This window comes from Pipistrellus kuhlii, unplaced genomic scaffold (assembly GCF_014108245.1).
Source record: "Pipistrellus kuhlii isolate mPipKuh1 unplaced genomic scaffold, mPipKuh1.p scaffold_m20_p_22, whole genome shotgun sequence".
NCBI lineage: Eukaryota > Metazoa > Chordata > Mammalia > Chiroptera > Vespertilionidae > Pipistrellus > Pipistrellus kuhlii.
In genome coordinates this window covers 8,873,364-8,901,361 of record NW_023425521.1, presented here as the reverse complement: position 1 = coordinate 8,901,361, position 27,998 = coordinate 8,873,364, and the positions used below count along the sequence as shown (strand labels likewise).

The following is a 27,998-nucleotide window of genomic DNA, read 5'->3' as shown; positions in this document are numbered from 1 at the left end:
CACTTTGCAGTTTTCCATAATCTCCCTTCCCATACTTAGCTAAAAAATAGGGACTCTGGTTTTCCTGTTCTGCTGTTCAGTTTCAGCCACTGTATCTGTATCCATGTTAAGTGATAAGAGGAAAAGCAGCAATGAGAATTTGCTTCACACTTTTGGAATCATATTTTCTTAAGTCAGAGAAAAGGATTACCTTCTCAGAGTTTTAGGTACCTGCCCAGTCACCACTACTACTTCTGTGCTGTTGCTGCCATAGAATTGCCTGGAAACTGGGGGGGGGAGGAGGAGGGGAAGATGGGGATTTTCCTTGGTCTCTCAGATCTTCAAGGGCCTTCTTTTCTACTCCTCATCAGAAAGAGAGCGATTTACTTGGAGGGTTTTTGTTTTGTTTTGTTTTTTAACCCTGTGTATATTTAATGAGTTTTGGGCTGCCTCTGAGTCCAGGTCAGGCAATACCTGAGGAAGAAACATGATAAGTTGCTCGGCTGGTGTGTCTCAGTGGTTGACGTATGCATGAACCAGGAGGTCATGGTTCAATTCCAATTAGGGCGCATGCTGCTGAGTTTTGGGCTGGATCTCCAGTAGAGGGTGTGCAGGAGGCAGCCAATCAGTTATTCTCTCTCTCAGCATTGATATCTCTCTCTCTCTCTCTCTCTCTCTCTCTCTCTCTCTCTCTCTCTCTTCCCCTCCCTCCCTCCCTCCCTCTCTCTCTTTCTCTCTCTCCCCCTTTCTCCTCTTCCCCGCCCCTCCCCTTCTCTGACTCCCTTCCTCTCTCTGAAATAAATAAAAACATGTATTTTTTAAAAAGTGGTAAATTCACCACCACTTCAGTGGAACTTCATGTTCTGTGCTCCTTTCCCAGTCTGCCCACTACTATTTATTTTCAGACTCCTCAGATATGCAGCCTTTTTTATTTGTTGTTATGTTTGTATATTTAATTTTTAAAAAGTAGATTTTATATTTTAGAGTAGTTTTGGGTTCACAGTAAAATTAAATGGAAAGTACAAAGAATTCCTATATGCCTCTACACCCATGTTTACACAGCCTTCTTCACTATTAACATCCTGCTCCACGGTGGTACATTTGTTACAACCTACATTGACACATCATAATCATCCAAAACAATTTTTTACAGTAGGGTTTACTCTTGATGTTGTACATTTTGTGGATTTTTAGAAAAATATAATGATGTGTATCCACCATTATAGTATCTTCCTATCCTATATAATAAAAGCCTAGGTGGCATCACATGACGTCGCCACAAGATGGCCAGCAGGGGAGGGCAGTTGGGGGTGATCAGGTTGGCAGGGGAGCAATTAGGGAGCGATCAGGCTGACAGGCAGAAGTGGTTAGGGGCAATCAGGCAGGCAGGCAGGCAGGCAGTCAGGCGAGTGGTTAGGAGCCAAAAGTCCCAGATTGTGAGAGGGATGTCCAACTGCCCTGTGGGATCAGGCCTAAAGTGGCAGTTAGACATCCCCTGAAGGGTCCCAGATTAGACAGGGTGTAGGCCGGGTTGAAGGACACACCTACCTCCCACCTCTCTGCACAGATTTTGTGCACCGGGTCTCTAGTATAGAATAGTTTCACTGGCCTACATATCCTCCTTCTACATTCTGTTCATCCTTCTCTTTCCTCAGTCCCTGGAAACCATTGATCTTTTTATTGTTTCCATAAGTTTTGGCTTTTCTAGAATGTTACATAGTTGGAATTGTACAATATGTACCTTTTTCTGATTGGCAGCTTTTACTTAGTAATATACATTTAAAGTTCCTCTGTGTCTTTTCATGGTGTGATAAGCTCATTTCTTTTTAGCACTGTATAATATTGCATTGTCTGGATGCATTGCAGTTTATTTATCCATTCACTTAGTGAAGGAATTCTTGGTTGCTACCAAGTTTGACAGTAATGAGTAAAGCTGTAATAAACATCCATGTCCAGTTTTTTGTGTGGCTATAAAGTTCAACTCATTTGGGTAAATACCAAGGAGCAGGATTATAAGGTAAGAGTATGTTTAGTTTTGTAAGAAGTTGCCAAACTTTCTAACAAAGTTCATTGTCCATTTTGCATTCCTACTGTCAATGAATGAGAGTTCCTTTTGTTTCACATCCTTTTGTTTGTCAGCATTTGGTGTGGTCAGTGTTTTGGATTTTGGCTAATCTAATAGGTATGCAGTGGTATATCATTATCATTTTAATTTGCAATTTAATGGTATATATCTACATGCCTTTTGCCTGTGTTTTACATTTTCTTGTTGTTGAGTTTGTGTATTTTGGATAACAGTTCTTTATCAGATGTGAGTTTTGCAAATATTTTCTCCCAGTCTGAAGTTTTTCTTATTTTTTTGACAGTGATTTTCAAAGTAATAAGTCTGCCATATTCAAGTCATTGAGATTTTCTCCTAGGAGTTTTATAATATTGCATATTATTTTTAGGTATATGATCCATTTTGTGTTAATCTTTTTTGAGGGGTGTAAGCTCTGCTTTTAGATTCTTTTTTAAAAAATATGTGGATGTTTAGTTGTCCCAGCACTATTTGTTGAAAAGGCTTGTCTTTTTTCCATGTATTTTCTCTTTGCTCCTTTGTCAAAGATGAGTTAACTATATGTGGGCCCATTTCTAGGCTCTGTATTCTATTCCATTAATCTATTTGTTTATTCTTTTTCACAGTATCATATTGTGATTACTGTAGCTTTATAGTATGTCTTGAAGTTTAGTATTGTCAGTTCTCTGTTTTTGTTCTTCCCCTTCAAATATTGAATTGTTTATTCTGGTTCCTTGACTCTCCATGTAGACTTTAGAATTAATTTGTTGATATCAGCAAAAATAACTTCCTGAAATTTAATTCCAATTGCTCTGTAAGATCAAGTTGGAAAGAGCTGACATTTTGACAATTTCGATTCTTCCTACTCATGCATATGAACTCTCTCCATCTACTATTGTAATAATATATATTTGATTTCTTTCATCAGAGTTTTATCATTTTTCTGCTATGGATATTGTCCTTTTTTAAAAAAGTTATATGTAAGTATTTTATTTTTAAAATTTATAGCCTAGTCTGACCAATGTTACTCAGTGGTTGAGCATTGACCTAGGAAACACAAGGTCACAATTCAATTCCTGGTCAGGGCACATGCCCAGGTTGTGGGCTTGATCCCCAGTAGGGAGCATACAGGAGGCAGCTGATCAATGATTCTCCCTCATCATTAATGTTTCTATCTCTCTCTCCTTCTCTGAAATCAATCAATCAATCAATAAATATGTATATGTTTGTGTGTTTGTTTTTGTCCTCTTGGGAAACTGTAAGTGAGCTCTGTGCATCTTTTCAAGGATTTATATTTGCATTCAGTGAGTGAGTAAAGGTAGAATATGCTTGTTCTATCTTTCCTGGAACTGGAACCTAGTGAAGTTTTTCAGTGTCAAATCCTTGCTGGTACTTGTTAAACATTCATACTCTTTGTTTCTTTATATTAATTCTGTTATGTACAACAAGGAAAATTTTAGGCTGTTGGCTTTCCCACATTGTATATATTTAAAAGGTTCCTCTCCAATGTGAATTCTTATATGTCTATAAAGGTGAAAGGAATCATTGAAGCCTTTCTCACATTAAAAAGTTTCTCTGTGTGTTCACTTTTTCTCCATGGGATGAGTGACTTCTGATAAATTATCCATAGTCACTGCATTCACATATTTCCTAACCAGGATGTTCTCATGTGTACAGTAAGGTTAAATAAAGTTCCTTTTAAAGAATTTTCTGAATTTATTATAGTTATAGTGTTTCTCTCCTGTGTGTATTCACATTGTGAGCTTAATGTTCCTACTGAAGGCTTTTTTTTTTCTTTTCTTTTTTTTCAGGCAATGCATTTGTAGAGTTTCTTCCCAGTGTGGATGGATGCTCTGGTGAATAGTAAAATGAGTGATTCAGCTGTAGGCTTTCCCATAAGACTCTGTGTTCATAGATTGTCTTCCCATTATGTATTCTCTTGTGTACCACAAGACTAGAGATGTTCCTGAAGAATTTTCCACACTTACTACCTTAATAAAGTTTGTCTTCAGTGTGATACTTCATATACATTTTGAGGTTGAAAATAGCCTAGATGCTCTCTGGTTATGAAATTATTTAAAGAGTTTCCCTTCATTTTTAAACCTCCCATGTTTGTAACAGGAATAATAGTTACTGAAGGCCTTCTTACAATTCATACATTCATGATTTTCTCTCCTCTGATTTCTCTCCTACAAAACAAGACTAGTATTCCCTCTAAAGGGCTTTTTCACATAGATTGCATTCATAACATATATCTCACCAAGATTCCCTTCTACTTGTATCTCATTGATGCAGACATTGTAAGGAAAAGCTGAGTTTTCCCTCTTTGATGCCTGCTTTCACTATTTTTTGCAACTGTGTTGAGAGATCCTAGCCAGTGCATTCAAGCCTCTGTAAGAAAAGATGTTCTTTCTGTGCTGAGATCATGATCATGAGACGGAAACACCGATAGGATACATAGGTGGGAAGGTCAGCTCTGGGCCTCCATAGGAGACTAGAGGCCTGGGTTAGCTAAATCACCCCTATCCTCCCAGAACCCAGGTTTTAATCAGACTGAGGTGCAGAAACAAGGCAGATAAAACACCTATTGTTATGATGCTTTTTTATAGACCAGTGATTTTCAGCCAGTGTGCCACAAAAATTTTTAAAATATGCAGTCCCTGGCTATTTCAGGGGCACTGACCTCTTTTTCCTTAAATTGTCAAATAAAAATAGCAACAGCTAACATAACAATAGCCGTCCAGTGTGAATGAATCAGAATTATAGCTATTTTTTATATCAGATAGGAAAAAGTATATTTTTTGATGTGCTGAAGAATTTTAATAATTAGTTTATGTGTGCCATGAAATGAAAATGGTTGAAAATTGCTGCTTTAACTTTTGAGTTTGCTTAACTCACTTTTTTTTTTCTAGCAGCTTTTTTTTTTTTTTTTTTTTTTTTGGTAGATTCCTTAGAATTTTCTACATAATCATTCATGCTATCGGACTACATGATCCTATACTAATTTTTACACTTCTCTTGGCCTTTTTCCTGCCTGATATATTGATTTATGAGAATACTAGAGGCCCAGTGCACAAAATTTTTGCATTTGTGGGGGGGTCTCTCAGCCCGGCCTGTGCCCCCTCCCAGTCTGGGAGCCCTCAGAGGATGTCTGACTGCCGACTTAGGCCCGCCCCCTAAGCCTGCAGTCAGACATCCTTAACACTGTTGCAAAGATAGAAAAGGATCCTGCCACCGTTGCTATGCTCGCCAGCCATGAGCCCAGCTCAGGGCTTCTGACTGAGTGGCACTCCCCCTGTGGGAGGGCACTGACCACCAGGGGGCAGCTCTGGTATTGAGCATCTACCGCCTGGTAATCAGTGTGCATCATAGCAACTGGTTGTTCCACCATTTGGTCAATTTGCATATTAGCCTTTTATTATATAGGATTATCAACTCACAAAGTGGTATAAACCTTGATTTGAAAGAACATTTGGAATAATGTAGGAAGAACCTCATTGCTTCTGAAATATGTAAGAGTTCTTGACTTTAGGAGTTAGTTTATCACCATGCTATATTTTGTTTTGTTTTTCTGTGTATGTTTAAAAATAAATTTTTATTGAAGTATGACATGAAAACTGAAAAATTTGCAAATCATGTGTATATATAGTTCAATAAATTATCATGCTGGGGGTTTGTTTCATAAGTGTTATTTGTGGTTATTTACATAACTTGAAATATTAGAATATAGTTCTTTAGAATAAGGATTGCCTTAGGTAAAGAATTTTAAAATTAACTTGAACTTTAATATCTAATGGTCATCTGTATTAAATATATGACAGTGATGACTGAAATTTTATTGAATCATAATTACTAATATTTCATTTTTTAATCCTTACCTGAGATGATGATGATAATGATGATGTTGATTGATTTTAGGGAGAGAGGAAGCGGGGGAGAGAGAGAAAGAGAAACATTGATGTGACAGAGAAACATTGATTGGTTGCCTTCTGTATGTGCCCTGACTGGGAATTGAACCCACCATCTTTTGGTATATAGGATGATTCTCCAACTAGCTGAGCTACTTGACCAGGGTGGGCCCTAATATTTCTTTATTGTCCATGTACTTACTATTTTTGTGCTTTCTTAGATCAGTTTTTGAATGTCTAATCACTATGTATCGAACATAACTGAATATTTTCTATCAAAATATTCAAAGTAGCAGTTTATATTTTTCTGCCATTATATCTCCATCACCTTATTTCAGTAACTTATGTTTGGTTGACTGAAGCAAGAAAAGTGGTAGTAAAAGGAAAGGTAGGAAGTAAAGATTAAGTACTTTGGGGTACCAATTAATATTATCTTATATGCTTGGCAAATTGGGTTCCCAATTTTTTATTTTCTCCCTGTTATAAAATTCTATATTTATTTCTTTTGCTATGTAATTTTTTACTAGTTCTCTTTAAAGTATGCCAGATGGAATGTGAGTGAACAGAGGCCTTAAATATGCTCCTCTGACTTGACTTGGCCTCCTAAACTCCTGTGACCTACCATAAAGAAGAAGAACATTACCTATGTAATTACTGACCCTTCAGTGAGTAGGCCCCAAATCAAAGACACATCAGAGTAGTTCTGAACCTGATAGCCCAATCTACCCAAGAAAGATTGACTAATACAGTCCAATTATGTGAATGCTTCCCAGTACTTTTCTTTAGTTAAAACATACATTTTTTAGGCTTTTTTTCCTTCCCTATAGCTATAATGAGTTCAAGCACAATTTATAGGACAGAGAAGATGAAGGAAAATATTTTTAAGCAGAAAAGTAAACTAGGACATCCAGATTGGACTAATTGCAATATTATTCCTTAAGGAGTATTATTAGATTCTAAAATTATCATTTAACTTAGAACATTTCAAGTGAAAAGAGGTGCTTCACTCACTTGTACAGGAGGCAACCAATTGATGTTTCTCGCTCACATCAATGTTTTTTTCTCTCTCTCTTCCTTCCCCTCTCTCTAAAAATCAGGAAAACATATACTTGGGTGAGGATTAAAAAAACACCTAGTGGTTTTAAAGCAATATCTCATCATGGCTTTGATTTGCATTTCTGTAACGAGTAATAATGTTGAATATCTTTTAATGTCAGTGCTTATTATCAATTTGTAGATCTTCATTCCTTTGAAGGTCTTTTCAAGTCCTTTGCCTATTTTTAAATTGTATTGTTTGTATTTTTATTGTTAAGTTGTAGGAGTTCTATATATATTCTGAATTCTAGACATTTATCAGATACCTGATTTGCAAATATTTTCTATCATTCTGAGAGTTTCTCTTTTGATAGTGCCCTTGATGCACAAATGTTTATTTTTATTAATTCTATCTAATCTCTTGTTCAGTCTATCAAGTTTTTGTTTTCATAATTTTAAGTCATTGCTGAAATTCCATACTTTCATTTTCCTCAAATATTAAGCATGCTTAAAAAAAACAAAATATGCAACATGATACAGATTTGCTGTTATTGTTAATCCTCACCCAAGGATACTTTTCCATGGACTTTTAGAGAGAGTAAAGGGAAGGAGAGAGACACACAGAGAGAAACGTCCATGTGAAAGAGACCCATCAATTGGTTGCCTCCTGCGTGCAACTGAGGTATGTGCCCTTGACAGGAATCGAACCTTGGACCCTTCAGTCTACAGGATGACACTCTAGCCATTGAGCCAAACCAGCTAGGGCAATACAGACTTTTAATACAGCATTTGGTCAGTATTTCTCAATAGAAATTCTCAGCACTTTTACCGTAGGAGTTCTGTTTTTAGGATCTACATCTAGAAAGAACTGCATAAGTGGCCATAAATAAGAGACTGGTTAAATTATAATACACTAGAGGCCCAGTGCACGAAATTCGTGCATGTGGGGTGTGTGTCCCTCAGCTCAGCCAGCACCCTCTCTAATCCAGGACTGCTGGCTCCCAACCACTTGCCTGCCTGATTACCCATAACCACTTCTGCCTGCCAGCCTGATCATCCCCTATCCACACCCCTGCCAGCCTGATCAATGCCTAACTGCTCCCCTGCTGGCCCAATTGCCCCTAACTGCCCTCCCCTGCTGGCCTGGTTGCCCCCAACTGCCCTGTAGGCCTGGTCTCCCCCCTCCCCAACTGCCCTCTTCTGCAGGCCTCGTTCCCCCCATCTGCTTTCTCCTACAGGCCTGTTTCCCCCCAACTACCCTCCCCTGCAGGCCTGGTCCCCCCCAACACCCTCCCTTGCAGGTGTGGTCCCCCCCCAACTGCCCTCCCCTGCAGGCCTGGTTCCCTGCAACTGCCCTCTCCTACAGGCTGGTTCCCCACATCTGCACTCCCCTGCAGGCCTGTTTGCCCCCAACTGCCCTCCCTTTGCCGGCCTGGTCCCCCCGAATTGCCCTTCCTTGTTGGCCTGATCACCCGCAATTGCTCTCCCCTGCTGACCATCTTGTAGCAGTCATCTTGTGTCCTCATGGGTTGGCCATCTTGTGTGTTGGAGTGATGGTCATTTTGCATATTACTCTTTTATTTTATAGGATCATATACCCTAGCAGTTTTCAAAATGAGTTAGAATTTCATATGCTGAAATTAAAGCTAACATAATTGGGAACAATTGATTTAATCTTACTTCTTGGTTTAAATTACATTGTCATAATTTCATGTAAGACCATGTGCTTGTTTTTGTATATTTTCCACTCTTTGTTTCCTAGCTTTATTGAGTTATGATTGATAAACACAAATGGTATGTATATATTTAAGGTTTACAACATGATGTTTTGGTAAATGTATACACTGTGAAATGATTACCACAATTAAGCTAATTAAGATGTCAATTTGCTAAGATCCAGAACTTATTTATCTAATGTCTAAATCTGAAAGTTTGAACATCTTTCTTTTCCCTCAGCCCCCTAATTCCTGGTAATCACCATTCTTTATCTGTATTTTTAAGATTCCACATATAAGTGAGATTATGAGGTATTTGTCTTTGTAGGTATGTCTGGCTTATTTTGCTTATCATATCCTGCAGATTCATCAGGTTGTCACAAAGGGCAGGATTTCCTTTTCTGAGGCCAAATAGTGTGTGTGTGTGTGTGTGTGTGTGTGTGTGTGTAATCACATTTTCTTTATTTATCCATCAATAGAAACTGAGGTTGTTTCCAAGTCATGGCTATTGTGAATAGTGCCACAGTCAGCATAGGAATGTAATTATCTCTTTGGAATTTTGGTAGGGATTGTATTGAGTCTATAGATCACTTTGGGTAGTATGGATATTTTAACAATATTAATTCTTCCCAGTAGATAAACACAGGTATCTTCCATTTATTTGTATGTTTTTAAATTTTCTTTTATCAATGTCTTATAGTTTTCAGTATACAAATATTTTGCCTCCTTGGTTAAATTTACTCCTAAGTATCTTAGTCTTTTTTATGTTAAGCATACTACTTTAAATTCTGTGCCTCCTGGTTCTTTTTTATCTCTTGTGAGACTATTTCTTCTGCATGGTCTTTCTGACTTACTTTTTTCATGTTATCTTATCTCTCTGTTATTTTTAAGTAAGAACCAGATTTTGTGTATGAAAATTTGTGCAAATAATTTGAGACCTATGGTGACATTGTTATCGTCCTCTAAGAAGATTTATGTTTATTTTTAGCAGGCACTAGCAATCCAAGATTGCTTAATTTAATTTTTTGGTAGACATTTAGAGCTGGGTTTCAGTCCTAGTTTGGGTTTATATTTACTACTAGAGTGTAGCCCTTTGGCCTTCCAAACAAAAGTGTTAGAGTTTTACCAGGTCCTTCTTCACAACTTTGTTCTCCCTTCATGCCAATATTTCTCTATTTAGCTCAATAAAACTGTCAAAAGCTTCTTTAGCCCCAAATGCCATGCTTCAGTTTTCTTCTGTAATTTTTCATTATGCTATTAAATTTCCAGTGCCTTCAGAAAGATTTAAAATATATATAGGTTGTCCCCCCAAAATGTATACATACTTTAACAGCTGATAGCTCAAATAATGTTTCTTTCTTTTCAGATTTAACCAATTGGAATTAATAATAGCAGCCAAAGTGTGGCTACATTTTTTTTTTTTTTTGAACACCCAAGAAATGTTCTAGTTTTCTTAGGGGGAAGTTGGTCTGAAGTATATAATCTGACTTTCCTAGGAGTTGGAGTTAACAGTATGTAACTGGAAGTAAACAGCTTATAATTTATTCTTTTTAAAATGTTAGGGAAAGATTCTCAGTTACCATATAATAATGTCAGTCTTTTATCCACTTGTATTTTCTCATACTTTTTTGGAGAGAGGGGGTAATGAATAGTTACAGTGACCTAGTAGCAAATGCATATATTGGATTGTTAAGCAGGTGAATATCTTTTTTTCATGTTTGTCTTATGGGACGGGGATGGGGGTGGGTGGGAGGGAATTGAAGAACTTTGCTCTAATTGTAATACTTATGGCTTTGCACTATCATTATTTTTTATACTAGAGTCAGAGTGCACGAATTCATGCACCAGTGGGGTCCCTCAACCTGGCCGCAGCATTGGGGCGAAACTGGCTCTCCGACATCCCCCAGGGGTCCTGGGTTGCTAGAAGGCACAGGCCAGGCCAAGGGATCCCACTGTGGGGCTGGGGAGGTACCCGGGAGGTTGGCCAACTGGGGAGGAACCGCTGGAGGGCTTCAGGGCATGTCTGGCCCATCTCACTCAGTCCTGATCAGCCAGACCCCAGCAGCAAGCTAATCTACCAGTTGGAGTATCTTCCACCCTGGTGGTCAGTGCACGTCATAGCAACTGGTTGACTGCCTGCTCCCCGGTGGTCAGTGCATATCATAGTGACTGGTTGACCAGTTGACTGCACCCTGGTGGTCAGTACACGTCATAGTGAGCGGTTGAGCGGCCTTAGTGTATCATTAGCATATTATGCTTTGATTGGTTTAATTGACGACTGAATGCTTAGCATGTTAGGCTTTTATGATATGTTATTTTGAATCATCCTAAAAGACAAATTTTAATAGAGAAGGAAGAATCTTTTCTCACCAACTCTTTTGTTTCCATTCTCTTCTAATAGGTGGCATCTCCACAGAAAGCGACTGTGCTTTTGAGCCAGACTACGCCGTCCCACCACTTCCAGTGAGTGAAGGTATGCAGCACATTCGGATTATGGAGGGCATGTCTCGCTCTCTTCCATCCTCCCCCTTACTCACACATCAGTCTATCAGTGTTCGGCTCCAACCTGTGAAGAAGTTAACTGGTAAGGACCTTACCTAAATTAAGTATGTTTAACAGGAAACCTAACAGTATGACACTTTAGGTCATATCAGATCTATTTATGTGCATCTTTAGGTTTGTTTCCTTTTTGGCCTTTCTAATATCATAGACTCTTGGAAAGAGGAGTTCCTACTGATTTTAATTTAGAGAATTAGAATAGTATTCAGTTTGACAGATTGATGTATTTATTTTCTAAATGATCCATCTGTTGTGGACATATTTTTCTAGGCTTTCAGGAAATTTCAAGTTTTGCCAGAATACACTGTTGTTCTGATTTCATTTTATCAGCTTGTTCATGTCAGATTAACAGATGGAGATGTTATAATTTTAGGATAATAAGAGCTTCATAGTTCAGCAAAGGTATATTAGTCATGTTTGTGTTTGAAATCTTGATTTGTATATTTCATATCTATTTTTAAAGCTGAATTAGATATTTTCCTCTCCACTGTACATTCCTCCAACTTCTTAGGATATTTACTATCATTCATAAGCTGTGGATTGCACTGACTTTAATATGATCTCGAATATATATTGCCCATTCAAATCAAGTTGTTAAATTTGAAACTGTCTTCATTAAATGAACTTTTGTTTGTTTAATCTTTTTCAGGGAAGACATTTTAGTATGTTCAATGATACTTATGTTTGAAAATATGTAAACCTGGGTCACTTTGTTAGATTTTTTTTTAACTTATCAGTATATATCTGATGTCAGAAAGTTGACTAGTTTTGTTGGATTATGAGTACATGGAGACAATAAATTAAGTCATTCCCAAAGGATGTATTGACTACTTCCTGTGTGTCTGGCATTGAGCTAGACAGTAGGGAGGTTTGATTGTCATATGACAATTCTTAAGAAAATAGGAGGAAACAAGAGAAAATAGAAATTTTAGACTCTTCCATTTATTTTTTTAAATTTGTTGGGGTGACATTGGTCAACATGAACATATAGGTTCAAGGTGTGGATTTCATTGTTATAAGATCTGTATGTTGCAATATATGGCCATCACCCAAAGTCAGATTTTCTCTCTTCCATCTATTTTGAATGAAACTTTTACAATGCTTATATTTTTTTCATTAAAATAGTATTTCTTTATTGTATAGTTCCACAAAGCATCAGTCATTCCTCTTGTAATATTTATTGTTTTTAGGGATATTGAAATAGCAAAGTCTACTTTGATTCTTGGGTTATTAGATAAAAATCAGTAAAATAGCTCAGTAATATTTTACTAAAATACTTATTTTCTTCTGATATCTAAAAATAGGATACATTTTATGTGATTCTGCATTAATAAAATTTCATTGCTTAGAAACACCCACTTTTTCTTGCAGTTTAAGGTATTACTGATTACTGAAAATAACAAAACAAAACAAAAAAATCTGATGGCTGTCAAGTGGCTTCATTTTACCACACACTTAGAAAGAAATAGCTATTTCCTTATAGAAGTTAGCTGGCTTGCCTGAGGTTCTGGAGAGACCACTTTTCTATTTAACTTGCCTGTTCCAGTTTGCATTTCAACTTAAATAGGCAAAGATATATAGGAATATAAAAATATATCTATATACAATATATAAAGAAGCTAAAGTGACCGTTATGACAGATCAACTGAATGACCGGTTGACTGGTCACTATGATGCGCACTGACCATCAGAGGACAGACACTCAATGCAGGAGCTGCCCCAGGTGATCATTGTGCTCCACAGCCAACCTCCCACTGTCCCTCCTTCCCAGACTGGGTGAGTTGGCCACGATAGGCCCAATCGTCAGCCAGGCCTCGGGACCCCCACCCGTGCACAAATGTGTGCACCGGGCCTCTAGTATACATATAATAGCAAAGTCAATAACATGTCTAATATCACTGAGGTGATACAGAGAAATAGTAATAAGCAATCAGGCTGTTGGGGGGCTGTTGGGGAAGAGCAGGCCTGTTTGGGGGGGGGGGGCAGTTGTGGCTGAGCAGGCTGGCAGGAAGGTCTTTTGGGGGTGAGCAGGCCGGCAGGGGACAATTGGGGGCAATCAGGTTGGCAGGGGGGTATTTGGGGGTCAGCAGGCTGGCAAGGCAGGGGGGAAGTTGGGGGCGAGAAGGCCAGCAAGTGGGGGGGCCGTTGAGGGTGAGAAGGCCAGCAGGCAGAGTGATTAGAGGTGATCAGGCAGGTAGGCAGGTGAGCGGTTAGGAGCCAGTGGTCCCAGATTGCAGGAGGGATGTCTGACTGCCAGTTCCCATAGGACATCCCTTGCGGGGTCCCAGACTGAAGAGGGTGCAGGCTGGTCTGAGGGACATCCCCCACCCCATGCAAGAATTTCGTGCACCAGGCCACTAGTAAGAGGTATACTTGGTTAATTACATGTTTAAACTATTTAGTTTTAACAATGCTTGAAGTATATGTATCCTCTCAAACAGTTTTGTTTTATTTTCTATATACACATAGTTCTAATTTTCCTAGACTGTCAAGGATCTAAGAATTTAAAGTTTGAGAATGCATTTTTAAATTTCTTAATGAAAGATATTTGTCTTTTGACAGAGGGTATTATAAAAAATTTTCTGTGGCCAATTTTCTGCAAATTGAAAGAGATGTTAAGAATTTTCTAGTTTAACCTGAAATGAAATTAATCTAAAACTTAACTTTAAAATATTAGTAAATTGTTCATTAGTTATCTTTCCTTTTCTAATTATATTTTGTTTTGAATAAGTAAAGAGAAAGTTGAATGGAGAAAGATTACCTGACCATAAGGAAATTTCTCCCATAGAATGGTTCTTAACAAAATGCATTAAAATAATCTGGCCATTAGGGCAACACTTACTAATTTGTCTATTTCCATGCACTTAAACTTCCAACTGTCTTATATTCCCTAAATTTATATTACCAACCAAGTTAAATAAGTAGGACCCATTGAGTCATCTTACTCTGTTTTCTTTCGGACTTTCTAAATTTAATCCCTTTACTGTTCTATAATGAAGATATTTGTTTAGGCCTATAGGTACTACTTTAGATACAGTTAGTAAAGTGGTAAAAAGACATATTCAGGCCTCTGCCTTTAAGGTATTTATATTCCTGCTGGGAAAGAGACTGGTAATGAATATATAACCAATAAATAAATACTCTATTTTAGATAATGACAAGTACTATGAAGGTAATAAAGTAGGAAATGGGGTAGAGAGAGACGGTGGAGGTAGGATTTATTTCTATGGAGTGGTCAGAGGAGGAGATATTTGAACTGAAGTGTGAATAACAAAAAGGAACCAGTCATGGGAAGATCTAGGGTCATAGCCTTCCAGGCAGAAAGAACAGCCAGTGCAAAAGTCCTGAAGCAGAAAGCGCCATTGGCATGGTCCAGGAATTAAAAGAAAGCAAGTGTGGCTTCCGCAGAGTAAGTCAGGGGTGGGAGTACTAGCGCATAGTTGGAGAGGTAGGTAGAAGCCAGAGTTTTTAGGGTCATAGTAAGGAACCTACTCTTAGAATTTTAAGCAGAGCTGGATTGGGAAGTAATGTGATCTGATATACCTTTTAATCGGATCTTGATGGCAAGTATCTGAAGAATGAAGTATGAGAGACTAATATATCCCATTTCATTAATCTTGTACATGATTTCCTGATCTTTGAACAGATCTTTAATTCTTAACAAGAGATAAAAAGACAATCTTATTTTATCTTGTAAGATATAATAAAGAAGTAACCGTTTCATATCATTGTTATTATACAATATAATCTCTGAACTCTTAGCATATTTATTATAATCCTTCACATAGGTGTATATATATGAAGACTTATTTGCAGAAATAGGTCTATTCTATTTCTAAATATTTTGACTTATCTTTAGTCTTCAGAGAGTGAGAATGGGGAAAGGTCTACTCAAGAATAAAAACATATAAGAAATTTGGCAATAGAAAGTGAAATTTTAAATATCTATAGATATATTATATATCCACACACATACATATATACCTCACTCTATTCAGTATAAAAACAACTTAATACAGTGTAAGTAAGGGTTAAGAGAAAAATAGGTTTTGGGATTATACTGCTTGAGTTTGTAACCCAGCTCTTAGAAACTCATTTCACTATTATGTAGTTCTGTTTCTTCATCTGTAAAATGGGATAATGATATTTCCAACATCATTGGTAATCAGGCCTACACCATTGAGGCTGATCACAATGTTTAATACTTCTTTAGCATGGCATTTGGCAAATATTAAGTGTCCAGAATGTGTTAGCTATGATTGTTAACAAAAAATTGCTTAAATTTGGTAAAGAGTTTTTTAAATTGCTTTTAACATTAGATACCAATTTGGAACTTTAAAATGTTGCATGTTTTAAAAGTTGTATTTTTTTGAATGATAGTAATAATGGTGATAATTCTCATTTGAATGCTTACAGTGTGACATACACATGTTAACTCATGTTTTCTTCACATGTATCTCCATTTTAAGATGAGTAAATTAAGTCTTAGAAAGGTCAGATGTCTTGCTCAAACTTATGCAACTAGAAAGCTGTCAGAGCCAAGGTTAACATCCAGGCCTTTAAACTATTTGTCTCATTATACCAATGTAAAAATTGAGCTTTAGGGAAGTTAGCTAACTCACCCACCACATCTGGTATATCAAATACTAGTAAGACTTTATTCCAAGTAGCAGAAGTGATAGCCAAATGATGTAAGCCAGCGATTTCCAACCTTTTTCATGTCATGACACATAAACTGGATCAGAAAACTATGGTACATCTACACAATGGAATACTATGCTGCCATAAAAAAGGAATTCTTACCATTTGCAGCAACCTGGATGGAATTGGAAAACATTATGCTAAGTGAAAGAAAAATACATGATCTCACTCATTTATGGATAATAAAAAACATTATAAATCAATGAACAAAAAGATAGATGCAGAGTCAATAAAGTATCAAACAGACTGTCAGATTACAGCGGGAAGGTTAGGAAGAGGTGGGGGAGATAAGAGATCAACTGAAGGACTTGTATGCATGCATATAAGCATAACCAATGGATGCAAAACCTTGGGGGGTGAGGGCATGTATGGGAGTGGGGTGGGGAGGCAATGGTAAAATATGTACACATATAATACCTTAATTAAAAAATTTTTAAAAATAATTTCTAAAATTTTGTAGCATACCAAAAATTACTTTTGCCAATCTGACAAAAATATATCCTAATAAAGAGAGAATATGCTAATTGACCCTATGCTGTCACAAAGATGGCGGCATCCACAACCAATAAGGAGGAAATATGCTAATTGACTTCCCTGCCCTCAAAGATAGCAGTGCCCACAGCCAATAAAGAGGGAATATGCTAATTGACTGCCATACCCTCAAAGATGGTGATGCCCATTCCCCTCAGCCCTGCTGGGGCGGCAGGTGCACAGCAAGGCCGGGCCCACTGCTCCCCGCACCTGTCTCTGGAGTCCTCCAGTCCCTTCAACCCCCTAGCCGCCCAGGGCCGGTCCAAGGTGTAGGCAAGCCTCGGATGGTGCTGCCCAGCTGCCCAAGGACGCCTGAGGCTTGTGCTGCCAGCAGTAGCAGCAGCAGTGGTATGATGAGGCGTCGCCTTTCCCTGCTCGCCTGGTTACCTCTCGCCTTTGAGGGCTCCCAAACTGTGAGAGGGGCAAGACCAGGCGGAGGGCCCGCCCCCCCTCCAGTGTATGAATTTTCATGCACTGGGCCTCTAGTGCATATAATTTTGATTCATTCATGTAGGGCAGCTATAGTTATGTTGGCTGTTGTCATTTTTTTATTTGACATTACAAGGGAAAAGAGGTCAGTTGCCTCTGACTAAATAGTCAGGTATTGCATGTTTTAAAAATTCTTGCAGCATGCTGGATGAAAATTGCTGGTCTAGGCAATAAAGGAAAACTAGAAGTTATAGAAGTTGAGCAAACCTCAAGGTTCATTTGGCCTAGTTGGATATTGCTGTGCATTGGAAGAGCCATGGAAGAGAGTGTACAAAGATACCATAGTGTTGTGGTAATGGAATTGCCACAATTCTCTAGATTCTTACTCAGTGCTCTTTTCTTTTTTTAAAATATATTTTATTGATTTTTTACAGAGAGGAAGGGAGAGAGATAGAGAGCTAGAAACGTCGATGAGAGAGAAACATCAACCAGCTGCCTCTTGCACACCCCCTATTGGGATGTGCCTGCAACCCAGGTACATGCCCTTGACCAGAATCAAACCTGGGACCTTTCAGTCTGCAGACCGACACTCTACCACTGAGCAAAACCGGTTTCGGCTCAGTGCTCTTTTCAAGATATTTTTGTTGATAATATCATGAAGCCTATCAGCATACTTCTTAGAATATAGATAATTGGGAGTGCCAGTAGTCTATTTACTCAACACATACTGAATTTATACTGTTTGTCTGTTATGTACACTTTAAGTTTAATAAAAGTTAAATTTTGAGTATTCACACTATTGGTAGGGGTGTAAATTGGTGCAGCCTTTTTGTAAGTTTGACAATGTGTATCAAAATTGTTGTGCACATAGCACATAATTTATGGCAGCGATTTTATTGCTCAGATAAATTTGAAAAATTTGAAATTTATATGTGTATCTATGCATGTGTGTGTATATTTATAGTATTATTTATATAGTAAAAAATGAAAATTACATATTTATCAATAATAGTAATCCATTGGTGTTTTGAAATGATATACACACATAAACACATACATTTTGTGGTGGTATGGAGACAATAACTCTAACTCAAAAATGGGAGATGACATAAATTTTGTTTTATATTCTTATATAGTAGTTGTATTTTTTTTACTACATTAAAATCCAAAATCTCGTGAGGCATTGTAACAAAATGGATCCTGACATCCATTTTCTTATTCTGTAAACTTGTGCAAATTTGCTGTAAGTCTCTGTACTTTAGTTTACTTGTTTCTAAAATAGGAATGATAATAGTATATACCTAAACCAGTGTCACCCCAATAAATTTAAAATAAAAGAACAAACACCAACAAAATTATATGGTGTATACTTTATAGAACTGTTAACAGAATTGGATGAGTTGGTATGTATAAGCTCATAAGACAGCATCTGATGCAGAGTTATGTAGGTGTTCCATAAATGTTAGCTATAATTATTGTAACTTTAAGATTTGTGTGACTTTCTATCAGCTGTAATTCAGTATCAGTTCTGAGCCTTTGGAAGGTGATTTCAAGTAATTTATTGTACTTAATTACCTCAAATGAGTTCCTCTCTACTTTTCTAAGAAATAACCGGATATCAAATGGATTATTAACTAGACTTTGGGAAAAAGTAATTTGGCCTGATTTAAAAGGTATTTGCTACCAATAGATTGGAATAACTATGGCAAGCCAATTTAGATGGTAAATAAATCAGTAATCAATTTGATCATGCTGCAACCTAGTTATTTTAGATACTAGTTGTAGCCGAAGTAGTATTTTCATCATAGATAAAATGAAATCATTGACTTGTTTTCAGGACACCCTGTGAAAATCATTTAAAGCTATTTTGATTTTTTTTTTTAAAAAAAAGACCCTATGCATAATGTTAGTCTGATATGTTTTAATGCACTTTTATGTACTTTAAATGAAAATAATTATCTTGAAGTTTGGGGGGGGGAATGAATTTAAGATACACTTTAGCAAATTTTATTATTAGGAAAAATACAGAGTTTCTGTGAAGATTAAGATTTCTTAAACTACAACCTATCATATAATAAACATTGAATAAATGCTTTTATTCTTGTAATTTTTAACTTGGATAAAATGGAAACATAGTCTTGAGAAAAGTATTGAAAAGCCACCAAATTGAAAATATAAAGAACATTTTTAGAAAAAAATATGTTGTATTATATTATAGTGAATTTTATTAGATTAAAATTCTAGTTTATTTGTGGTAGTCTAAGCTCCATCAGTCCTAAATTAGATACTTCTATTTTAATTTCCATATGGATAAAGTACCTTACCAAATACTTTTAAAGCTAAACAAAAATGTAAATTAAGACTTTTAAACACTTTGGAATACTAACACTAATGCTAATTAAAGTAGGTCTGGACCTCATTCAAGTACTGTTTCTAACTCAGATGCTCTAGTTTTATAGGTTGAAGATTTATTCAGTGGTAGAAGTAGCTCTCATTGCTCTCCTTGTAGCCTTCCAGACAAAAAGTAAAGGATATTAGTCAGTTATTACTTAATTCAATTTAGATAACTTCAGTTATCATGAATCAGTATTATTAAAGAAAACCAGAGCCGGACAGTAATTAAAGTGGTAAAGAGGGATTTTACTCAGGAAGTATAGCAACAGGGAAAAAGAGAGCTCAGTTTAGAACTGAATTCAATTCTGAAATACAGTAAAGACAGTTAAGGATTTATAGCCAAGAAGCAAGGAAGGGAAGGCAGCAGTGGATGGAAAATTAGTAAGAGGAGACATCAAGGGTAGGATTTTTGCTAACCCAATTTAACAGAATTTTTGCTGAAGGAAGGACAGAGTGATCAGCTATTAGGGTGGGGTAATTCTCACTAAACTGACTTAGTAGGATTCTTGCTACAAGTTGGCTAGACTGCAGGCTTGAGTATAAGGATGAGGCATAGTGGAAGACAGGGCTCAGAAGGAGCCTGACAAAGTTTTATTAAGAAGAGAAGCTTTGCCGAAACCGGTTTGACTCAGCAGTAGAATGTTGGTCTGCGGACTGAAAGGTCCCAGGTTCGATTCCGGCCAAGAGCATGTACATTGGTTGCGGGCACATCCCCGATAGCGGGTGTGCAAGAGGCAGCTGGTCGATGTTTCTCTGTCATCGATGTTTCTAGCTCTCTATCTCTCTACCTTCCTCTCTGTAAGAAAATCAATAAAATGTATTTTTTTAAAAAAAAGAAGAAGAAGAGAAGCTTTGTCAGTATGTATATTTTGAGCACTTACATGTCAACATGTATTATAAAATAAAGAATCCTTTTGTGATGTTTACACACATGGAATTTGGATAGTGCCATACTCTTTAAGAGTTCAGGCCTTCCAGTAGGACAAATAACTATGTTAAAATTCTACACTCATTCGTTTGTAAGCTTTATGTCTGGATAATATGTAAGAATAATAATACCTTAGAGTTAAGAGGAATACAGAAATGTTTGTAGAGCGTTTCTCTATGTGCCTAGCACTTGTTGTGCCAAACATGGTTTGCCAGTTAAATACTTTTTTTTTAATTTTAAATAAATTTGCATCATCTTACTGTGATCAACTCATTTATTAGAAACTCTGATTAATAGTTACTGTTTCTTTGTTTAATAAATAAATTTTTGATAGATAAAATCTTTCAAAATGGAAGTCTATATGGGAAAAAAATAAAAGGAATCCTAACACGTGGAAAAGCTGGTAATCACTTGGTTAGTAATTGCTGATACCATGTGGGCAAGAAGAAAATTTTTTCCTACACTTCTAGGTTCTTTTGGCTTGTCTAATAAGTAAATCTACAAGAGACAGATTAACAAAAGAAAATAGCAAAATTCAATTACATGCATATGTATCAGAACCCCACATACATAAGAGAGTCAGAGACCCCACATACATAAGAGGAACAGAACGGTAAAATGGAGCATATATGGCATCGTGAGCCAAGGCACAGGTAAGAAGAGCCTTGGGCTTCAGAGGGGAGGGCAATCATTTGCAAATGATAAAAAGAATAGGTGTTCCGTAATTCAAAATATGCCCTTCCTATGCATAGGTCATAAGTTATTTCTGGTAATGGCTCTTACTATGGGCAAGGCCCCAGTTTAAATTATTCTACTGTAGTAGTTAAGGGAGGGGCAGAAGTTTCACCTGAACCTACAGTGTCTCAATTGCCTACAGCTTAAAATAATTCACGTGCCAAATGGCACATCTTGGGGAGGCCTGTTCTGAACCCCTTAAATCGCTTTTAGCTAGTATGTAGTGGTTCTAAGAGTTGGGCATCACTTTTTAAAATTAAATTTATTGGGGTAACATTGGTTAATAGGATCATATAGGTTTCAGGCGTTAATCTGTCTATAAGATCTGTATATTGCAATGTGTGCCCACCACCCAAGTCAGATCTTCTTCTGTCATCATAATAGGTCCCCTTTTCCCCTCACCCCCACCTCCTTCCCTCTGGCAACCACCATACTGATATCTGTATTCATGAGTGAAATCATATGGTTCTTAGCTTTTTCTGACTTACTTCACTTAGCATAATACTGTCAAGGTCCATCTATGGGGTTATCACTTTTTTCTTTTTATTGATTTCAGAGAGGAAAGAAGAGGGAGAGAGACAGAAACATCAATGATGAGAATCATTAATTGGCTGTGCAGGCGCCTACTGGTGATCAAGCCCGCAACCTGGGCATGTGCCCTTGACCAAAATCAAACCTGAGACCCTTCAGTTTGGTATCAGCCAAAGCTCTATCCACTGAACCAAACTGGCTAGGCATGGGGTATCACTTTTAAATGGAAAATACCATGATGGTTACAGAAAAAAAAGAAAATCCTTCTTTGTCCATGCTTCCTCTGTGATCTTGCCCAGAAAACTCACCATGATTTCATGCCATAGTTTCTAAAAGTCTATTTTTATATTTAATTGACCATGTCTTCCCTACTTGCTTATCTGCCCACCTGCTGGAATTTGAGCAATTTACGAAGTGTCAAATGTTAGATGTAAAGATTAAATAATTTTGGTCCTCAGAATTACTTTTCAGTCACAACACATTGTGAAAGGCAAATAAGTAAATATCCATGATTCACAAGAAATCCTCTTAGTGATTCTCCAAATAGGAAGTAAATTATAGTATGTGATTATATAATGCTTATCTTTTAATATATATTCACATCATAAAATAGAACTTATTATAATGCTAAATCGTATTTTTTCTCATTATAGAAAATGTGCCCAAATTGATATATTTAACCCATAAGAATAAGAAATATGTGGCATTAAAGAATATTCTCTCACTGATGAATATATATTATAGTGACAATGCTGCCCACATAAGAGAACAGTGTAATAAATAAATTTACCTTATTGCTTTTGCTTTATTTTGTATCAGAACATTTCATGAAAAATGTGGTGATAGGAAAGAAATATTCATTGATATGATATAAACAATTTCATATAGCTGTGATTTTCAACCGATGTGCTAAAATAATTTTTGCAATACCTGGCTATTTAGTCAGAGGCACTGACTTTATTTCCCTTAGATTATCAGGTTTTTAAAATAAAATAGAGACAGCCGAGACCGGTTTGGCTCAATGGATAGAGCGTCGGCTTGGGGACTGAAGGGACCCGGGTTCGATTCCGGTCAAGGGCATGTACCTTGGCTGCGGGCATATCCCCAGTAGGGGGTGTGCAGGAGGCAGCTGATCGATGACTCTCTCTCATCGATGTTTCTATCTCTCTATCTCTCTCCCTTCCTCTCTGTACAAAATCAATAAAATATATTTAAAAAAAAAAAAAAAAAAAAAAAAAATAAAATAAAATAAAATAAAATAGAGACAACAGCAAGCACAACAATAGCTGTTTAGTGTAAAAATAAAAATTATACCTTTTTCGGCAAAAAATATATTTTTTGTGGTGCCGCAGAATTAGTTTTTGTGCACTACAAGACAAAAAAAGATTGAAATTACTATCATATAGAATTGTTCTCTCTCAATAGATGAATATAGCACCAGTGGACAATATGTCTAGAATACTGCAGAGAGTACCATTACCACTGCTAAATCCGTACATTAACCTTAGCTCCCCTTCTCCCACGGTTCTTTTTTCAAGCTACCCTGCTGTCCACTGGAAGGGAAGGGACTCTTCTGGATTCCTGGGAGGTGAGGAGAAACTGTGACAACAGAAAGGTTCCCCACACCCTGTAGGGAAAGGCCTTCCGACACATGGGATGGAACACTAACCCCATCTCACCACTGATAACACAAGTCATTTCCTTGATCATGAGTGAAGGCTATTCACGTTTTCAGGAAGTTAGTGTCTTTTGACCTTTCTGCATCTAGAAGGAATATAGAAGGTAGTATGTCTCTTTTTCAAATTGATACAATTGCTATTATATTAATCAATTGATAGTTGTGTAGTTTTGGTGTATCTGATACTGCCATCTGAATGGAAAGCATTCAGTCAGGTTTTGAATATCTCTAAATATTTAAAAAATAACCTTACTGATATCTTACATTCTAGACAGTTCCTTCCTTACCACTGTCTAAATTTACCATTTAACCCAATAAATTATGAAGATAACGCAGGCACGTATAGAGTATTATTAATATTTTCAGTTACATTAATTGCAGTGTTTTGTTAGTGACTACTTGCTGTATTTTTCAATATATATTCATTCATACATCTCTGATTTAGGAATTCAGAAGAGAAAAATCTGAGAAGGAATCACTAAGAGAGGAGTTTATAGCTTTATGGCATGAGGAGCTTCAGGTTTTTAAAATAAATCGTTCCCAGAATTCATGTCACAGCTCCTTATATGGTGCTGCTTTTTTCCTCTCAGTTGCTATGACAACAGCAGCACTGCGCCATTCATCAGCTCTGGACCTGGGCTGTATTGCTAGCCTTCCATGTTACTCCTGAATGTTAAGAACATCCGTGAATCATTCACTACGTTAGTGCTGCGCCATTAGAAACCTCAGAACCAGTTCTTCCATCAATTTGCTCTAACAGAAGGGCAAATTAAACTGCGTCACAGAGAAATATTGTATAAAAATATTTCCTTTTTCCTAAGGGAATCATACAGTCTGTATTTGCTGCAGTAGTCTGAAAGGATAAGCTTATGTCAGGCAATCTAATGAAAAGAACTCGTCCGTGTAATTTGTCTTAAAATCATTAGCTGTTCAAGACAAATACCACATTGCATCTCTGGATACAGAAAGAAGCAGGTGATGTTGTTAGGGGCTCTAAGCTCCTTTGGGAGCATCACTTGTGCTTTGGGACCATAATCAACATTCGCTGTAAGAAGTATCACCTGTAACACACAATAAGTTCTGGGCATTGTGGAGAGCTGAGTGCCGAAGATTCAAGTGTGGATCATTACTGATGTGTCAGTTCTGACAACAACATGACGGTGAATAAGGAGCAGCCTTTCAGGTTTTCAGGAGAAAAGACTATAAAGTATTGACTAACGAGGAAGATAAACTAAACCTGTGAGTATGATGAATAGAGTGTGTGTGTGTTACATGGATTTTTGAGACGCGAGGCCTACTTTGAGCTTTGTAGAAAAAGAAACACAACCTAAGAGATTTGACTTAGTTTTCAGGGAAGCCATTAAGAAATGTCTTTCAGCATATATGTTTAATTTTGTGTTCTTTTACTTTTATGTGTGTGTATGTATGAACATTTAGAAATAGTTTCATACTTTTAAAAATATTTCATTGTGAAGAAAGCTGTTAATTCAGTTTTTTAATGTAAATGTGAAGGTCATATTGCCTTTTTTGATATTTGTGATTTCAGACTAGATTTTTATTTCCTATTGCAATAGAAGTACACTTTTAAAGAATAGTGTGGAAACTTAGAATTTTTGTAAGCATGATTCTTTAATACATTAAACCTCTTTATTAACTGCAATGCTACAAATGAATGTACTTGCATAACTTTAAGGATTTATTAACAATATTATTTGCTATTTATGTTGATTTATATTTTCTGTTTTTTTCAGTTGAGAAAGGTTAACTATAGTTTTTCCATTTTTGTATTTTCAGACCATTTGGAAATGATCAGTTTAAGATAAATTGAATTTATAGATTGAATTTTTTTAAAAGACTGTTCATTTACTGGCTTTTAATTTCTCTTTTTAGTTCTGGCCATGGTAACTTAGAAATGAACTAAAAGTAGAAACTTGGTTTTTCAAAATTAGAATATTTAGAATGATATTCAGCCACTTACAAAGAAAAAGGCATTTTTATCTAGGCTTTTTCAGTTATTCCTGAATTCCTCTTCTTAAACGCATTTTGTTCAGAGAAGTTATACTTTAAGGTATAACTGGGTTCCTTTAATTTATACAATTAGGAAAAAAATATTTTGCTACTGCATTTTGATTTATATTTCTTAAATTCTTGAGATCTTAGTCTATATCGCTGTACATATGACTTTGCTCAATGTTTAAGAAACCTTTGAATAGGGAGAATTAATATATTAAAGGATAATGAAAGTACTAATCACTTATACTTTCTGTCATTTGTCATTTAGTAAAAGGATTTTACTTTTATTTGAAAGCCTTGTAAGTAATAGATTAAATAAATTGAATATTCACATTTTAACCGTTGTGCAAGAAAATATGAATTTTAAAATTTATATTTAATTACTGTATACATTGTAAGTTAACATTTTTTATTACTAGTTTTTTCTTATAAATGCATATGTATAAAGAATTTTGTATTCCATTAGCTCTGGCACCATAATTCTTATTAATAGTAAAAGACACTAATTTGAGCACTTTAAAAAAAAAGTTATATTTTTAATAATAGATTTATTCATTTTAAAGAATCTTCTTTGGCACACTCTGTGATTTCTTTTTTATTTTTTTATTTTTTTTATGTTTGGGGCCTTACCCAATAATATATTCCTGAAATGTTGTATATAAGCATATTTGTTTGTTTGTATCTTGTCTAACTTAAAATCCATTAGTGAAGCTCCCTATTTTGAGAGAGTCTGCAGTAAGTTGATTTGGTGAATCTGTGTATTCTTACTTTAGGTTTTCTTAAAGTAAGAGCCATCTGGTTTGTTCAATATATAAAGATTCAAGTTGCAGATTTAACTGGCAACATTCTGTGAAAAAATTAAGCCTCCTACTTTGGACTTACAATTTAACCCCTTAATTTCAAAAGAGTTTGACGTCTTCAGGTTTACTTTCTGAAATCCCTTGAAGTCTTTCCAATATTATTAATATAATAGACAACTGGGTAAAATCTTAGTTGATAGGAGGCATTGCTTTTATTTTGGAGGAAATAAGTTAATGAATAAATAATATATAACATAAGTATAAAAGGCTTTAGTTTCTTCCTTGGTTTAACTAAAACTTGAACATGTCATCCAATAGCTCTTCTGAATATCTAAAAATTCATTAAAACTGCTAATTTCCTAATTTTGGTAGGAAATAGGTGCCTCCTTTTCTGTCAGAATCTGAATTCCTGTGAGAATTTACATTAAGACCAAAACTTTCACAATGGTGATAAATTATTTTAAAACGGTGATTTCTAGTTATTTTTTTCTCATGGGAATCAGTCAGTGTTTGCATTATAAATGTATTTTCTTTAGCACTCCAATGTTCTCAAGTAAAACATTTTAACCACTTGTGAGCTTTGTAGCTTAGGACATGTTAACCTCTGAAGTTTCTTTTCTATAACATTAATGAAATAATGCCTTATTGTGTCATTGTAGGCATTAAGAAAGATAATATATATTAGGGATCTAATATAATACTTAACACAAAGAAAACATTCTCTAAGTAATAACTCTCTTCTCTGCCCTTCCTCTTCATTGGCCTGCTTCAGTGGTTCTTGGACTTTTCCTAGGGAGTATCTTCAGGACAGAGGAATTTGAATACATTTCAAAGGGATATGGAGGTAGCCTAAAGGGGCATCAAAGCAAACCTGGATATTTTTTACATATATCTTTGGGACAGAGAAATTTGAATGCATATGAAAGGAGTGCAGGATGTAGCTTAAAGGGACATCCAAAGCAAACCTAGATTTTTTTGGAAGTCATATTTTTTTTTAAATAGTCTACATTCCATCAACTGTAATTGAAAAGTAAAAAATAAATAAATAAAAATGTTTTTTAAAATAGTTTACTTTTTACATTTTTATTATTTCATAAAAGAAATCTTTAAAACTCACTCTTCAGGAAAATATACTACCAATATGTATGAATTCCCAAGTTTAAGACATACTACTGAGAACTCTTGGTCTGGGTATCATTTTTAGGAAATAAAGATTCTAAAATAAGTATATATTTCTTTGGAGAAATAGATTGGCAATTAAAAAGGAGGGATGAAGAATGAATCTAATTAAAGGTAGAAGGCTTACTCTGTTCAAAAGAGTGAGTAGTGGTATGGATCAAGCTATAGTGGGATGAGAAAGGAAATACTTTGTGAAAGAAATGAAAAAGAATAATGATGAAGAAACTAACAGTTTAGCATTTTAAAGCTGTGAGAAGTCTTTCAATAAAGGAACCTATTTAACTGTTTAATGTAGTATCTCTTAAACTTATTTGACGACAGCCACCTTGTTTTTTCTTACATAACAACTGCAAAATTGTGTGCAACAACTAAGTGGTCCAAGGAGCACAATTAGGGAAATAAGTGACTAATGGAGGTTATGGATTTAGAAGAAAAGAAGAATGGATAACTGTGCAGAGCAAATTTTGACAGCAATTATCTTGACATTCCAGAAGATTATGAAAAAGATACATTTTGCTCAAATTCCCCAGATAAATTGAACTTTAATATTTTAAAGAATAGTATGGTGTGTGTTTTTAAGGGGGGGGGGGGGGGGGAAGATTGCATTTACCATGTGGATTAGAAAGTGAAATGATAAATAAGGTGACTAGTAAAAACTTGAAGCAGGAGTACAGGATGCATTCAAATGGTAAATACATCAGTTTATCTGGAACGTAAAGGATTTTGTGGAAGGTAAAACCAGGAATGGATTAAGGAGGCCTTTGGGACAATGGTAAACTGAGATGGTAGCAGTTGAAAGGGTACAAGGAGAAAAAGATTTTAAG

At 36.1% G+C, this 27,998-nt stretch overlaps 1 protein-coding gene across 8 annotated transcripts in view; it reads left to right on the top strand.

Annotated features, from left to right (window-relative positions):
• The window catches only part of TANC2 (tetratricopeptide repeat, ankyrin repeat and coiled-coil containing 2), a 247,611-nt gene that overhangs the window by 78,685 nt on the left and 140,928 nt on the right, over nt 1-27,998 (top strand). For 5 of the 8 annotated variants that reach the window (XM_036450637.2, XM_036450642.2, XM_036450640.2 and 2 more), the window contains exon 4: nt 11,098-11,280. In XM_036450637.2, coding sequence (XP_036306530.1) covers nt 11,098-11,280 — 183 coding nt within the window. The remainder of the gene's footprint in view (nt 1-11,097; nt 11,281-27,998) is intronic. The other 3 variants (XM_045586331.1, XM_045586332.1, XM_036450644.2) reach the window with 1 other exon arrangement.